Source organism: Ptiloglossa arizonensis, chromosome 5, assembly GCF_051014685.1.
Source record: "Ptiloglossa arizonensis isolate GNS036 chromosome 5, iyPtiAriz1_principal, whole genome shotgun sequence".
NCBI lineage: Eukaryota > Metazoa > Arthropoda > Insecta > Hymenoptera > Colletidae > Ptiloglossa > Ptiloglossa arizonensis.
In genome coordinates this window covers 24,304,294-24,322,290 of record NC_135052.1, presented here as the reverse complement: position 1 = coordinate 24,322,290, position 17,997 = coordinate 24,304,294, and the positions used below count along the sequence as shown (strand labels likewise).

Genomic DNA, 17,997 nt, shown 5'->3' with positions numbered 1-17,997 from the left:
TAGAGTAGAATCATTGTTATATGAAGAGTATAGTAGAACCGTTGTTACGTGAACAGTATAGTAGTACCTTCGTTATGTAAACAGTATAGTAGAATCACTGTTACATGAACTACTACGGTAGAAACTCTGTTTTACATAACCTATTGTACTAAGCTACTTGTGCATGAACTACTACAATAGAATCATCGTTACATGAATTATTATAGTAAAAGCTTCGTTATACGAACTACTAGAGTAGAACCTTCACTATATAAACTCTCATAGTAGAACCTTCGTTACATAAACACTATAGTAGAACCTTTATTATGTGAACAGCATAGTAGAACTTTCGTTGTGTGAACAGTATAGTAGAACCTTCGTCATATGAACAATATAGTAGAACCTTCGTTGTGTGAACAGTATAGTAGAACCTCTGTTATATGAATTACTAGAGTAAACACTCCATTTTACATAACCTACTACACTTAACTACTGGTAAATGAATTACCATAGTAGAATTATTGTTATATACACTATTATAGCAAAAGTTTCGTTATACGAACTATTGGAGTAGAACCTTCATTATATAAACTCTCATAGTAGAACCTCCGTTGTATAAACAGCGTAGTAGAACCTCCGTTATATGAACAGTATAGTAGAATCTTCGTTATATAAATAGTATAATAGTAGAACCTTGGTTATGTGAACAGTATAGTAGAATTTTCGTTATATAAATAGTATAATAGTAGAACCTTGGTTATGTGAACAGTATAGTAGAATCTTCGTTATATAAATAGTATAATAGTAGAACCTTGGTTATGTGAACAGTATAGTAGAATCTTCGTTATATAAATAGTATAATAGTAGAACCTTGGTTATGTGAACAGTATAGTAGAATCTTCGTTATATAAATAGTATAATAGTAGAACCTTGGTTATGTGAACAGTATAGTAGAACCTTCGTTGTGTGAACAGTATAGTAGAAACTCCGTTTTGCATAACCTACTACACATGACTACTGATACATGAACTACTACAACAGAATCATCGTTATATGAACTACTATTGTTAAATCTCCGTTATGTGAACCACTATAACAAAATCTCCGTTACATAAACACCCCTTTGTGAACCATCTACTATACCAACACTTTGTTACGTGAAGCTTCTACTCTATAAATAATATACTCTTTATCTGTTCATATAATAAAGATTCTGCCCTATACGGAAGTACAGAGGACAATTTAAACAATTTTCCCCAATATTGTTCAACAATCTCCATCCACGATTTCTTATTCTCACAGATAAATATTTACTCAACAATTCATTCGGAAAGAAGATTTGGAAAATTGATTAGGAGAAACTGTTTCACACTCCCTGAAACCTATTGGTGTACCACAATGTCCTTTTGCATGTTTTTCGCGTCCAGTATCGGAGCTTCTCGTCATTATTTATTAGGCAAATTTATTTATTCGAAGAGGAACCGTTTCAATCGCCACAAGCTCGGAACATATTTAATTCGAATCAATTTTCTAGTCCACATTCTTGTTTCACACCCCTGTGAACGAACCACACCAGCCCCATGCGCAACAGAGTCCTTTGGTTCTGTGGGACCCCGCGAAAGGATCCTCCCGCAGTTTCACGACGACCAGCAAACCCAGTGGGAGTCCTGGAACCCTTCGTCGCGATAAATACATCGTTTTTGTCTTTGTAAACAGTGCAAAATAAAGTTAACAGTCTCTTCGAACTTAACGAATACAAGTTCCAAGGCAACGAAGGGAGTGATTAAATTTCGAAGATTATCGTGTTGAAAATTGCTGAGAAATTTATTTTTAAGTGTTCCAATACACTAAGGAGTTCAGTGACAGGGAGAATTGTATCTCGAAGAAAGATTTCTCGAATAATTGAACGAGTTCATCATGACGGACGTGAACAGCAACAAGGTGTCGACAGAGTCCTCGAGAAGGTCCTTCGAATTCGCGAAGAAGGAGTTACGCTCTATAGTGGCTAGAATCGAGGAGAAAGGACTCGCGAACAGGACTTTGAAACTGTTCCATGCGCAGTCCTTGTTAAGGCCAGGAGGATCGAAAGTCCGCAGGAGACACCTGTGGATCCTGCTGATCCTCGCGTGGATTCTGGGCCAATTTTTATGGAATTATGCTCGCGCTGCTCGCTACGACAAGGTACCGTTTTATTCGTCGTGAAATATTTTGTTTCTTTTGGTGAAATGTAGGTCGATTAATTTCTTTTAAGAGACGTGGTTTGAAATCAGTGGTAGAAATTATTTAGTTTGACGTAGTTTGAAATCAGTGGTAGAAATTATTTAGTTTGACATGGTTTGAAATCAGTGGTAGAAATTATTTAGTTTGACGTAGTTTGAAATTAGTGGTAGGAAATATTTAGTTTGACGTGGTTTGAAATCAGTGATAGCAAATTTTTAGTTTGATATGGTTTGAAATCAGTGGTAGAAATTATTTTGTTTGACATGGTTTGAAATCAGTGGTAGGAAATTTTTAGTTTAATGTGGTCTAAAATCAGTGGTAGAAAACTTTTGGTTTGGAATTGTCTTCAGGAGTGAATGTATTATCTAATTATCGAAACTTCGGTTTTGGGCCTCTTAGAAATTTTTATTTCTTGAATTTTTTATTTAAGTAGTATTTGAGAATATCGAGGAGAATTTTTTAATTCTTTCCGGGGATCGAAAGAAATTTTTTTCTTCTGAAAAAAAGAATAATTTTTTTAGAAATAAAAAAGTTTTCCAGACGGTTGAAAAATTATTTGGGTGTTATTTTTGTGTTCTTCGACAAATAATCGGATAATTCTGCCTCAAACTGGTGGCCGTTTGTGTGAGTATACTTGATGGATTGAACAAGAATGTTTTTTTATATCTAACAAGAAGGTTAAAAATATTTTCATAATAATTTAAAAAAGAAAAGGACTCCTCTAAGTGATTAGGTTCGGTCTATATCCGTCACTGAGACAGATCGATCGTTTATTTTTCACTTATTGGTTTCTTTGCAATAAATCTTGAAATATAAAGTTCGAATCCAGGAAACATGTATATTTCATCTCATGTATATTACATCTCACATGTATACTCCAACTCGTTACTTTCATCGTAGAAACAAATAAAAAACAAATAAATATAAATATTAATTATCGATCGAACAATACCATGATATTTATGTTACAATTTTTTAAATTGTAAGAACAAAGAAGAAATATTAATAATCGTTCGAATAATATTATCCTTCTATTATAAATTTTTAATTTTAATTTTTGTTAAAACCACTATTTAAAACTGTTCAAACTACCCTGTTCGAAAAAGAAATAGAATTATGGGTTTAGGCGAGAAACTTTTAACTCTCGACCAATTTTAATTTCTTTTTACGATCGATCAAACTACTAGAGTAGGATCTTCATTATATAAACTCTTATAATAGAACGTGAACAGTATAGTAGAATCTTTGTTACGTGAACAGTGTAGTAAAACCTTCGTTATATGAACACCATAGCAGAACCATCGTTATGTGAACAGTATAGTAAAACCTCTGTTATATGAACTACTAGAGTAGTTCACTATAGTAGAACTACTATAGTAGAATCTTTGTTACGTGAACAGTGTAGTAAAACCTTCGTTATGTGAACAGTATAGTAGAACCTCTGTTATATGAACTACTAGAGTAGTTCACTATAGTAAAACTACTATAATAGAACCTTTGTTACGTGAACAGTGTAGTAGAACCTTTGTGAAATGAACACTATAGCAGAACCTTTGTTACGTGAACAGTGTAGTAGAACCTCCGTTATATAAACAGTATAGTAGAACCTTCGTTACGTGAACAGTATAGTAGAACCTTCGTTACGTGAACAGTATAATAGAAACTCCGTTTTACATAACCTACTACTCTAAACTACTGGTACATGATCTACCACAGTAGAATCCTCGTTATATGAACTATTATAGTCCAATCTACGTTATGTGAACTACTATGAACATACGTGAACATACATGAACACCCTTTGTGTGAACCTTCTACTATACCAACACTTTGTCATGTGAAAGTTAATTTCTTTTTGCGATCGAAATGGGCGAAATATCTTACCACTATTTTGTGCCCGTGGATCGATCTTGTTAACGACGAAATATTGTTCAAGTGTCTGGCAGAGCTACCCTCCTTCACGCAGAAAATTTTCCGCCCCGCGGAGGACTGCTCGATCTGCCGGGACGTTCAACAGGTTGACAGGATATCGAACGTGGTTCCTGGGACTTTCGAGGAACGGTACCCGCTCGTCCAATTTGTCCAATCGTTCGACTCTTGTGTTCCCAGATCTACGCCACCAATTTCGCACCTCGATTTTCCTTTCGAATTCAAGAGAATCGAACCAAGTAGCTACAGTACTGGACAAATGTCTTTGGGCAAAGTGTATTTTCGTCATTCTCGTTGTTGAGTATTATTGCAAAATTTTTGGAAATTTAGTGGGGTGATTTATTTATTTATTTACTACTCTAGGTGTAATTTTATCTACTCGGTGTCAGTTAAATAACAATTCAAAGTACATATTTGTGTGATTCTCGTTGTTGAGTATTATTGAAAAATCTGTGGAAATTTAGTGGGGTGATTTATTTATTTATTTATTTATTTCTCCGGGTGTAATTTTATATAATCGGTGTCAGTTAAATAACAATTTAAAGTACATATTTGTGTGATTCTCGTTGTTGAGTATTATTGAAAAATCTGTGGAAATTTAGTGGGGTGATTTATTTATTTATTTATTTCTCCGGGTGTAATTTTATCTACTCGGTGTCAGTTAAATAACAATTTAAAGTACATATTGATGATTGTCATTGTTGAGTATTATTGCAAACTTTGTGACGGTGGAAATCTAGTGGGGAGATTTATTTATTTATTTACTACTCTAGGTGTAATTTTATTTATTCGGTGTCAGTTAATAACAATTCGGAATATTATAAAATATTTGTCAAAAACACATTTGTTGGGTATTGTATTTTATTTGACTCTTTGGTTACACCATGTTGGTATTCAAAATTTTTTGTTACACTTGCTATTTTAGCATTGTGAATAATTTCGTTACACTTGCAATTTTTAGCACTGGATAATTTTTTATTACACCTGCCGTTTTAGCAGTGTGAATTTTCTACTGTTCGTCTATCAGAAAAAAACCAACGAGTCTTATGTCCCTACTCTTGTCTACTACCTCCCCCATCATTGGATGCATTGTCGCTATTGGCCACTAGCGTCACTGTCCTTGACCAATAGGAACGATGCATAGTGGTGGGGGGAGGATAGTACATCGTAAACTAGAGTGGGGATATAATACTCGTCAGCTTTCTTCTCGTCGACAAACAGTACTTGTATACTTCTCACTACATTAGTACAATTATATTACGTATTTTCAATTTTCATTTGCAATACATCATAATGTCTTTATATTTGTTTAACGCCTTCCGTAATTTAATTACGGTTATTTTATGCTCGGTAAAATAAATTTTAAATAATATTATTCTATATTAACGTTTAAACGTCTTAATCACTTAATTATTAATCGCTTAATACATAAATTCGTTCACTGTAAATTACACTGTAATTTCATTTTGCGAATTATTAATCCTTAATTATTAAATTCTCGAAAAGAATATTTCTTCTTTTTCCTAAGTACAATTTACATTACGAATTATTTTCTCAAAAATTATATTTTATGGATACCGATTCAAATTGCAATAACAAAATTTTTAAACGGCCTACATTGTTTATACCAAAAAGTTTGTAAATATACGACGACATCTATACACTAGCATTGTTTGTTTCAAGTAAAATGGCAACTAATATGAATATATGGATGATTAAATATTACTCCATGGTCCTAAATATGTAGCCACATGGTTATTGTGGGAATGAAATGGCCAAGGGGTTCGTTAATGTTTCGAGTATCTATTTAGGCCACTTTAATAACAGCATTCAACCCTACCTTTCGTTTACACCGAAATTCTGTGCTTATATCCACCTCTCTCATCATTTATTCAATCCCTTGATATTTCTTTTCGTTATTAAAAATCATACTACCACAATTACTTTTATGATTCGATTTCACCTCGAATTTATCCATTATACCTCTTGACTATAATTACACTCAATCTTTTCAATATGAAAACTATTAATCGATTTTATTATTCGTTAGAATTTTAACTACACACTGATAATTTAGATGGCGAATAAAATTGATCAATCGGGCCCAAAATATTTAATTCGCCGAATCTATTAATTATATCACTGGACTATAATTAATTTCGGTTATTGCAATGTTAATCAATTTTAATGCCCGATGGAATTCTAACTGTGTAATTAATTTCGGTTACTCCGTTATGAAAAATATTAATCAATTTTATTATACGATAGAATTTCAAAGGTATAATTTTAATTGTGAATAAAATTGATTAATCGGACCACAAATATCGAATTGTCGAATTTTGAATCGGGAACACGAGCAAGTCTGTACAATTGGACAATTTTCGAGCGTATTTATCAACGTTTATTAATTAATTAGTTACGCGTATACGGGGAGGCCTGTAGTGGTCACTGACGCGATGACGAACTGGACTGCTCCAAATGTGTTCTCCTTTTCGTTCTTCAAGTCATTGTACGAGGACGAGGGCGGGAATTGTCAATTCTTTCCGTACAAAACCGAATTCAAGAATCTTCGAGATGTTTTCAAAATGGAGGCTAGTCGATCTTTGCTCGAAAAGGGGACGAAACCGTGGTACGTGGGCTGGTAAGTGAACAATTTTTTTTATTTAAATTACTTTTTCTATCTTTGTACGGTGCGTCGAGTTGAATTTCATCATTAATTCGACGAGTAAAATAATTTTAAGATAAATATTCAAATCTTACCAATGAAAAGGTTAGTTGAATTATATAATTAATTTGACAAATAAAATAATATTAAAACGAGTATTCAAATATTATTATTGAAAAAGTTGAATTATATAATTAATTTGACAAATAAAATAATATCAAAATGAGTATTCAAATATTGTTATTGAAAAAGTTGAATTATATAATTAATTAGACGAATAATATAATATTAATTAACAAAATTGGAAATACGATACATAAATATTGTCAATTTAAAAAATTAACCGCAAAATGTGTAATATAATAGGGATCGAAAAGATTTTATAATTCGAAATAAGACGAAGGAATAATTGTGAATATAATACATAAATATTGTCACAGTTTTGAACAATTAACCAACCGTGTTATTATACTGTACATTATTATACACCGTGAGTAAAAATTCAATCAGTTGCACTAGATTAATTTTCGAATGCATTTTTCTCGAAAACAAAACTTTCAATTTAATTTTAACATTCTTCACTCTCGTCTTATTTCGTACTATAGAATAATTACTATAACAATAGAATATACACACGAATATTAACTATAGTATCCACACAAAGCCTATATATATCATTCGACATAACCTTAAACATCAGAAAAAAGATTTCTACTTCTTACTATCCTTTCACTAAAATTTATCACTAACATTAAACATTACAAATTTACTTAACAATTTCACCCAACAACGCAATTAATTCTCCAAACGATATTTACACACCACAATTGCCTCGAATGCACCAAAATTTTTATTTCCAACAAAACAATTCCAATTCGAATTCAACGTATACCAAATAAAATCTTCTCAATTCGTAAACAATTCCTCGTAATTCGTATCCAGATAAAATATTTCATCGAGTGGATAATCTTTCAAATCCCCTTCGATCGTAACGAATTGCAAATGGCGGCGTCAGAAGCGCTCCAAGTCGATTTTCCACGTAGTGGTTCAATTATTCTTATAATTTTCAACGCCTAAATTTTCCTCTAAGTGACATCCAGAACTGATTATCGTACAATCGAAGATTTTCTTAACGTTAACGCAAACCTGACGAAATAATTCGGGAAGTTGGACGGCGCCCATAAGCGGCACAGTTTCGGGGCTTCGATTACCATACTAAAGCTCGCACGTATGCGCACAATCCGGCTAACGAGCTTAAACGCGCACTCTGTATCAGTCTATATTCATCGTATGAGACAATTACCTAGAAACCCGCATCCCGAGCAGATCAACGTATACATTGCCTTCGTTCCGCAATTCTGATTTCTCTTTTCATTAAAATCACCGCCCGAATCCGCCACACGGTCCATACACACTCGACGCACGCGAAAAACGCTTTTAAAAATAGCAATTGCGACAACGAATAAACTTTCCAGATCCGATTATTGCTACGAACGACGTTCGACAACCGATAACAGATTTTCTACACGAATTTTTCAATGCGACGAATATCGATACACTCGAACGAAACATAGGATTTTTGAATTGTTGTAACTTCGTAAGAAATTGTCCTAGAGCAATGTTTGTGGGGTCGTTTTAAAGGTAGAGCTGTATAGTTTCACGTGGTTGAATTCAATTTTTTCAGATACTTTTTTAATGTTGGAGAAGAGTGAAAAAGTGAAAATGTTTTTTTTAACAATGTAAGTAAAATTCGAAGGGGTGTTAAATTTTCGAAGAATTTTTCTCACGATTGAAATTATAGCGAGCTTGAAGATCAAAGATTTATCTTTTCAGTGAGATCTCTGAAAGTTAATTTATGATTCTTTTTCATGATGTTATTGCACTTTGAACAAGAGGCGTAGGCATTTTCTAGGTGTTTCAATATTTAGCGGGCAATGTCAGTATGTTTAATGAATAAAAATAAAAAGAAAGCTGTATGAATATAATCAACAAACACTTCGTTAAAAAGTTATAAACAAAGTATGAAATTACACATAATGAACTCTTTCGTAGTGTATAATTAAGTATAAACCAGTCGATAATATTTGTCTAACGTGTTTATATGCATTGTGTTTACTTTCGCTGAAATGTTAAAATAATGTTTCAAACAAAAGTTAATTGATATTCGATCGACGATAAATTATATTACCGAAAATTTCCGAAATATTTGTATTCGATAAAAAATAAACATCATTGTAATTTTCTTAAACGAAACCATATACCTTTTTTTTACGTGCTGATGCATATTGGAATTATTTACAAAAAAAGTGAGAGTGAAAGAATTTTGGTAAAAAATTAATTAGTTTAAAAGTTATGGTTTTTGTCCCGAATGGTTACTCAGGCGAACCACTGTGCAATGGAGCAACTGGTGGGAGGTATCCCCCAGCTTGATCCTTTTCGTTGTTTTCATCGTAGACGTATTTGCATGATTATTTATACAACTCATCAAACTTTCGTTGAAGGAGCAACTGCGACGAGAAGGTCGGTAGCGTGCTGAGGCAACATTATCAAAGGCCCTACTTTCTTCCCCCAACCGCAGAGAGCGAGAAAACCGATTGGATTTTCATGGGGAGCCATGGCTACGGAGCTCCCATGCACGTGAGTTCTTTTTAAACTGTACGGATATTTATTTCATAAATGTATCAATATTCTTTCTCTCATTGTTATGAAACGTATTTATATTCCTTCTTTTCATTATTATGAAATGTAAGAATGTTCTTTCTTTCATTATTATGAAATGTAAGAATGTTCTTTCTTTCATTATTATGAAATGTAAGAATGTTCTTTCTTTCATTATTATGAAATGTAAGAATGTCCTTTCTTTCATTATTATGAAATGTAAGAATGTCCTTTCTTTCATTATTATGAAATGAAATGTATGAATATTCTTTCTTTCATTATTATGAAATGTAAGAATGTTCTTTCTTTCATTATTATGAAATGTAAGAATGTTCTTTCTTTCATTATTATGAAATGTAAGAAGGTTCTTTCTTTCATTATTATGAAATGTAAGAATGTTCTTCCTTTCATTATTATGAAATGTAAGAATGTTCTTTCTTTCATTATTATGAAATGTAAGAATGTTCTTCCATTCATTATTATGAAATGTAAGAATAGTTTTTCTAGAAATGAATGAATATTCTTTCATTATTATGAAATGTATCAATATTCTTTCTTTCATTATTATGAAATGTAAGAATGTTCTTTCTTTCATTATTATGAAATGAAATGTATAAATATTCTTTCTTCCATTATTATGAAATGTATGAATATTCTTTCTTTCATTATTATGAAATGTATGAATATACATTCTTTCATTATGATGAAATGCAAGGATACTCTTTCTATAAATGAGTGAATATGCTTTCATTATTATGAAATGTAAGAATATACTTTCTTTCATTATTATGAAATGTGAGAATGTTCTTTCTTTCATTATTATGGAATATATAAATATTCTTCCATTCATTATTATGAAATGTAAGAATAGTTTTTCTAGAAATGAATGAATATTCTTTCATTATTATGAAATATATAAATATTCTTTCTTTCATTATTATAAAATGTAAGAATATACTTTCTTTCATTATTATGAAATGTATGAATATTCTTTCTTTCATTATTATGAAATGTATGAATATACATTCTTTCATTATGATGAAATGCAAGGATACTCTTTCTATGAATGAGTGAATATTCTTTCATTATTATGAAATGTAAGAATATTCTTTCTTTCATTATTATGAGATGTAAGAATATACTTTCTTTCATTATTATGAAATGTAAGAATATACTTTCTTTCATTATTATGAAATATAAGAATATCGTTTCTTTCATTATTATGAAATATCTGAATATTCTTTCCATAAATATAACAATATTCTTTCCTTCATTGTTACGATATGTACAAATTTATTATCCTTTTTTTTTATTATTATCACGATTGAAAAAAATCGATGTTTCCAGGTGGACGACGTGGAGCATCCGTCGTGGCAAGCGCAGATAAAGGGTGAGAAACTGTGGATGCTGGAACCACCGAGGGAATGCCATTACACCTGCAACAGGTTGGAGGTCGTCGTGCATTCTGGAGAAATAAGTAAGTTGCATCGCAGGATCATTCTCTAATGGTTCGTGCAAGTGGCGAACGACCGTGATCGAAACCCGATTAGCATCTTCTGCGATAAGATCGTGTCTTTCTTGCGTTTTCTGTCCAAACAGTCGTCCTGGACACCAATCGCTGGTACCACCAAACGGAGATCGTTTCAGACGAGATGAGTATCACCATTGGCGCGGAATACGACTGAAGGATGTGACCTGGTACAACTCGAGAAGAATTTGTTTGCTAGCGCATTATGTTTTGTATAAATTACACGAATACAGCCTCGTGCGTAGAATTTTAATTACGGTATTTACGTTCGGGTAATTTGGAAAGTTCCATTAGTTATAATTGTTGTTTTCACTTGCGTTATCTGTGAAACATAATTGTTGTGATTAATATAGCGGCTTTGCGAAGTTAAGGATTGAAATAATTATTGGGTCTCCGCCACTGTGAATCCTTGGTGATTAAATTATCATTTTCGAGAGTGAAGTTTCCGCGTTGAAGAGAATTTTTAAAAAATTTTTTAATGGGAGCTATGAACATTGAGATAATCGTTGAACAAGATGTTAAAATAAAGTTTCTTTCGTATTATGGTATCTTTGTAGCGTTTCAATATTTTAACAATGTTGCAAATATTTATTTTGTCTCTACTTTCACCAATTCTTGATGACTGGATTACCATTTTAGTGATGGTTTATTCAAACAGACTTTTAAGGATTGATTAAACTAGAAGTAACTAACCTCAAGATAATCGTTATAAGAAAAAACCAAATTGTTATAAGGAAAGAGAAAAACATTCTTTTACGTTGTAGAATTCAAATATTTATTTTGTTTTTGTTTCCATGAATCTTCGATGCTTAAATTATAATTTTCGAACGAACGTCAAGATAATCCAAAGACAGAAAAAAATAATAATAAAAGAAAAAAGACAATTTTCTTTCGTTTTATAGATCTTATCAAGACGTGGGTTATAGATTTACAAAATAATAATAACAGAAAAAAGAAAATTTTCTTTCGTTTTATAGATCTTATCAAGATGTAGGTTATAGATTTACAAAATAATAATAAAAGAAAAAAACAACATTTTCTTTCGCGTTATAGATCTTTTCCAGCGTTCCGATATCTGGCTAACGTTGCAGCTACCAACACGTGACACAATATATTGACTGTCCAAGGTCACTGGGCTGCCCCCACTCCTCCAGTCTCTTCGCTCCGCCCACTGTAATAATAAGATAGAGACCTACCCTATCGACACTGACCCATAACACTCGCACTGTCTTTCAACCAAACTCGACGTAAACACGTGATCAAAAAAGAAGAAGATAACCTCGAATAACAAACATTTTCCTGTCTCGTGTGCTACGAACGAGAAATTTGAACGTAGGACAATTTCAAACCACGAAAATAAGAGACAAACAACTTTTGTACGTGACTGGATAAATAAACGATAAAATAAATCGTTGTGTGGTCTTTTTATTCGTCATTTGTTCGAATCAAATTTACTCTGGATTTAGATTCGAACGTGTGTCCAATAAACCGAGGTTAATTTTTACTTTTTCAACGAGGAGGACAGGGAATGGGGAATGACAGGAAGAGAATGATTCGGTAATGGGTTGGCAAGCGGTCCAATAACGAAGTTATCGGTAAGGTTCCCGAAACAGTCTGTTCTGGATATTCCTGTGCCAACTAGACCATTTGACCTTGAACAGCAAATATTTTGGGCACATACCGTAACACGATTCTTCTTCATTTAAATCGTTTTCTATCGACCAGGGATCGTCGAAGCTTTATAACTCGTTTGTATTTAGGAATTATTATTATCATTGTGTCCTGTCGTTTCACAGTGCTCAGAGTCTAGAAGCATCATGGAAGTCAGGTAGGGATAATCTAATAAAATTCTAATCTCGTAATTGCAAGGAAATTTACTCTTGAATTATTTGTGTTACTATAGTTTAACATACAATTCCAATGAGAATATACAGTACTGCTCAAAAGCTCGTGGACACTCGATCGTTATCGATATTCGAATTGCTGTAACTTTGTGCAAAATTGTCGTAAAACAATTTTCGTGGGGTCATTTTAAAGATTGAACTCTCTACTTTAATGTCACTCAGATGAATTTTTATCAACGTCTTCTTACACTGGGAAACGATTGAGAAAAGTGAAGTTGGTTTTTGAAAAACATTGGAAAACTTCAAATCGCTACCAATTGTTTAAAAAAATTCGTCACTCATCTGTGATTGCTACACATTTGAAGATCGAAGTTTTCCTTTTACAATGACTCTATAAAAGTTGCTGTACGATTCTTTTTTATTGTATTATTCTACTTTAAGCGAAAAGTATCCCATTGGCAGTTCGATGTCGATGGGATAATTATCCAAAAGTTTATGAATGTATAATAATGTAAGCACAAATGTTAATTAAACGTCTGAAATGGTAATTGAAATCTTTGTAAGTTTCTTATGACTCGAGTGACATTTCACGTTAAAAATTCTTAATTATTGTAACTTTGAGCATAATAAAAAGTTACCCTTTCCCCATACCCCAAAAAGAAACTTTTGAGCGGTAGTGTAACTCATATAGGTTTGTTATCAATTGAACGTTTGCTGTTCTACAAAATTATGCCCAGTCGAGATAGCAATTCATAACATCGCGATTAACACTCTGCTGTGTGTGTGCGTGTTTAAATTATTCTGGACGATAGAGAATCGGGTGTGGAGCCAAGTGTTTAGAACTGTACAGAAGAGACTGAGAGCTTGTTCGTTTGCAAGGAGTGCATGTAGCCCTTTCCAAAGTATGATGAGGTGTGTGTGTGTGTGTGTGTGAGGATTTGGGACGAATTCAGCGAGCGAAGAGGCAGTCGAAAAGCGAGTGTGGGGCAGCGTAGCACCGAATGCGATAAATAACATTAAAATACTTGTTATTAATCGTTTTTGTTCCCAATATATTGTCAATTTTACATTTCGATTTCACGGTACCTATATCTACAGAAATTTATTTGTAAAAAGCTTCGTACGTATTCAATGTACATTTAAAATACTAATTTACCTTTTATTTAATAAATCCAATCCCCTTCATTACCAATTATAATCTGACATCGTCTCCATACGATTTTCGTCGATGTTTAAGTAAAATTTTAGTGTTCTTTTTTTTTGTTCTAAAATACACTCTCTCCTTGTACCTCTTTAAGAGTACCATAGTGTTCTTCGATAAGAGTAGATCATTGCTTTATGTTGATTTCGAATAAAATATGTACATGAATATATAGATACGAATACATAAAAAATATAAATACAGAATAAAATACGTACATGAAAATATAAATACAAAATATAATACATCAAAAATATAAATACAGAATATAAAGTTTCTCCATTTTTTATTTATCCAAGTTTCGACTTCGCCAAAGTTCCTGCTACAACTACACTCTTCCTAATGAAGATATTTTCTCACCCTCTGTTTCTGATCAGCTGGAATCCTGGAACCCAATTGAACATCTATTCCAGTAGCTACAACTCCAACAATTTTCACTATCTTTGCACGAAGAAAAAATACCGTACCCACTCACAAGACGGAGAAACATACCTGGAGAAATCTCTCGAGAAAATAGTCCATCCACCACTAAAGAAAAAAGAAAAAAAAAAAAATATCATGAATCCAAAAAAAAGGTCATGACAAAAATCCAGACAGCAATCGTTAAAATTACCAACTCGTTGAACACGGCGAGTGAGGGTCGCCCTCCGAGCGGAATGGGTGAACCCACTCGGCGTCACTTTCCTCCGTATCGAAACGATCGACCACCAAGTGGACCACGCGTAGCTACGGTCTTCGAGGACGCCTCGAAGTACCCGGTGAAGCGTCATCGGGGTGACTCGACAGCCGAAACGAGCCCAATTCGACGACCGGGCTTCCCCGTCGAGCGGTTTCCTTCATGGGGGCTGTCTAACACGCGCCAGGTAACATATGATCGCTGGCACACGCGTGGATCCACGGTGAAGGGGGACCCCCGCGGCAGGGACCACCTGCCGCCAGGTGCGAGTCCACCAGACATCTGCACGAGGGGCCTGTGCCCGTTCCGTTTCCTTTTCACTATCCTCCACAATTCCCCGCGATTAAGCACGTCGAGCTCCGTTCGTCCCACTCCGTGCGAGACTGCGAGAACATTAGGTGTCTGTCCGATTGTGAGTCGGGCCCCGTCCATTACGCCGGATAATGTTGCTCCTACCGAATCTAGGTTGTTTATTGGGCCCTTTCTCAACCGGTTGGACATTTGGGACTCCGGTGCTCGAATTATTGGCCAATCGGGGCGAACCGAGGAGACGTGTAATTGGTTTTAGGTTGTATTGCGAGTCTTGGGTCTTTCTTGACCCACCATGTTCTCGTAATATATTGCTCTTGTATTATTTTATTCTCCTATATTTATTTAGATACCATTGGGTAGTGTAATGTTAGAAATGATGAATCGAGGCGAACTGAAAAGATATGTAGTTGTTTTAAGGTTGTATTGTGCTCCTCGGGTCTTTCTTGACCCACCATGTTCTGGTAATATATTGCTCTTGTATTATTACATGCCCCTATATTTCATTACGTACTGCCATTGGGTAGTGTAATGTTAGAAATGGTGATTCGAGGCGAACTGAGAAGATATGTAATTGCTTTAAGCTTATATTGTACTCCTCGGGTCTTTCTTGACCCACCATATCCTCGTAATATATTGCTTTTGTATTATTGTATGCTTCTATATTTCTTTAGCTTGTGTATTATAATGTTCAAAATAATAGAGTTGAATGAAAGGATGTTTTGAGGTTATATTGTGCTCCTCGGGTCTTTCTTGACCCACCATATCCTCGTAATATATTGCTTTTGTATTATTGTATGCTTCTATATTTCTTTAGCTTGTGTATTATAATGTTCAAAATAGTAGAGTTGAATGAAAGAATGTTTTGAGGTTATATTGTGCGCCTCGGGTCTTTCTTGACCCACCATATCCTCGTAACACATTGTTTTTGTACTATTATATGCTCCTATAATATTTTCGTTCCATCACTTCGAAAGAAAGTGTTCGACAATTGTAACCCACTGTCCAATTGTTTACGAGAATGTCTGTAATTTGCCTAACAGGAAATTTTATTCTTTGGACGAAGAAGTTGAGGTCGTATGAGGTATTTACATTTTATTTATCTTTCTTTTGTTATATTTGAAAAAAAGAAACGATAGCTAGAAACACAATGCACTGGTATGTATTGGTAATTTTTTATAAAAATCGTAATGTATACAGACAACTTCTGTAAATATAGCAACATATATAGGTGATTTTTATAAATATCCCACTATACATAAGTAATTTTTATAAATATCCAACTATGTATAGGTAATTTTTATAAATATCCCACTATACATATAGTAGGTAAGTTTCATAAATGTACCACTATACCCAACTAATTTTTACAAATATCCTACTATATATAGGTAACCTTTTATAAATATTCCAGTATGTATAGGTAACTTTTTCTAAATATCCCATTATATATAGGTAACTTTTTCTAAATATCCCACTATGTATAGGTAATTTTTCTAAATCTTCCACTATATATAGGTGACTTTTGTAATTATTCCACTATATATAGGTAATATTTCTAAACCTCCCACTATACATAGGTAACTTTTTATAAATATTCCACTATGTATAGGTAACATTTTCTAAATATCCCATTATATATAGGTAACTTTACTAACTATCCCATTATGTATAGGTAATTTTTCTAAATCTTCCACTATATATAGGTAACTTTTGTAATTATTCCACTATATATAGGTAATATTTCTAAATATCCCACTATACATAGGTAACGTTTTTATAAATATTCCACTATGTATAGGTAACGTTTTCTAAATATCCCATACAGGTACTTCTTACAAATATCCCACTATATATACACCTACAGGTAACTTTTCGTATATATCCCAGTATCCACGAATTTACGTTTCCACAAAGGTTATGAAACCACTGTCAACGTTTACCGGTACAATACCGTTATTTTCGGTAGTGGACCCCGCGCAACGGGGCACGGTATTTGTACACAGCCCGTACGGGCAATATATCTACCTTACGATACTGGACGAAGTAGAATTACCTCTCTCGATAACTAGAAACTAATCGGCACCGGTCAAAAGGGATCGTCGGTGCGTAAAAAACGTTGAAAATTCACAGAGCCTCCCTCCGACCACCCCCCGCCCCCTCCGTCCGCCCCACGTCCTCCCTTATCCGCCCCGCGATCGTAGAAATTCATCGAAACGTAATATCGAAAATGTTGGCCCGATCCGCGGGGCAAAAACGATCGACGTAGATGGCGACTCTGCAGTTAGGACTCGACGTGCACTCGAAAACGGCACGAGATCGTTTTTACCCCGGGGGAGAGTTCATCGGACCGGGCCCGAGGGCTTCCTGTTTCAACCTAATTACATTCCACGCAACGCACGCCGGAGGGGGAAAGAAGAGCAGGGTGGACGCAACAAAATCTCGTTAATTCATAAAAATTCTCCGTCCGTTTTGCGACGGTCTTTTTGCCCGCGCGAAATTAAAATCCCCGCGCAGTCGAATACGATCGATGCCAGAGGAATTGCTCCGGGGATTCCGTCGATCGTCTCTTTATTCTCTCTTTTCGCGAGGTGGTGGGGGGGAAGTGGGAGGAGCGAGGGGGAGGGGTTTGGCGGAGAGAGCACGACTGAAGAAATTATCGAATGGAGCGATGAAAAATGTCTCGATCGGGAGCGTCATTCGTTCTGCGAATGACGATAATGCTTCTTGGTTGAGCGTGATCGAAATCGGGGATGATCGTAAATAGACGGTGACTCTCGATGATCGCTAAATTAAATTGAAAGTGTCGATTCTGTAGGAATTATTCTCTTTTTTCCTCTGGATCGTAATAGCGAAGGTTTGTGTTCAAAAATATCTTGATTTTAATTTATTAAACAAATTGAAGGATATTGTTTTTCTTTTCTGGATCGTAATAGCGAAGCTTCTTGTCCAAAAAATATTTTGGTTTTAATTAATTGGACAAATTAA

At 34.1% G+C, this 17,997-nt stretch overlaps 1 protein-coding gene and 1 long non-coding RNA gene across 5 annotated transcripts in view; one reads left to right on the top strand and one right to left on the bottom strand.

Moving 5' to 3' along the window:
* Nucleotides 1–17,997, bottom strand: part of LOC143146771 (uncharacterized) — a 271,402-nt gene that overhangs the window by 71,485 nt on the left and 181,920 nt on the right. The window lies entirely within an intron of this gene.
* Nucleotides 1,674–11,554, top strand: LOC143146966 (uncharacterized). Its single transcript, XM_076311743.1, has 6 exons — nucleotides 1,674–2,160; nucleotides 4,136–4,260; nucleotides 6,545–6,769; nucleotides 9,295–9,430; nucleotides 10,799–10,928; nucleotides 11,051–11,554. Exons 1-6 carry the CDS (start codon nucleotides 1,897–1,899, stop codon nucleotides 11,134–11,136), a joined length of 966 nt encoding a protein of 321 aa, XP_076167858.1. The 5' UTR covers nucleotides 1,674–1,896; the 3' UTR covers nucleotides 11,137–11,554.

Bases quoted from the DNA above. Each gene is read 5' to 3' on its own strand.
- LOC143146966 (XM_076311743.1), top strand. From the start codon at position 1,897: ATGACGGACGTGAACAGCAACAAGGTGTCGACAGAGTCCTCGAGAAGG. The intron at 4,261-6,544 runs GTACCCGCTCGT...TTAATTAATTAG, and splicing joins CCTGGGACTTTCGAGGAACG to TTACGCGTATACGGGGAGGC. The intron at 10,929-11,050 runs GTAAGTTGCATC...CTGTCCAAACAG, and splicing joins CGTGCATTCTGGAGAAATAA to TCGTCCTGGACACCAATCGC.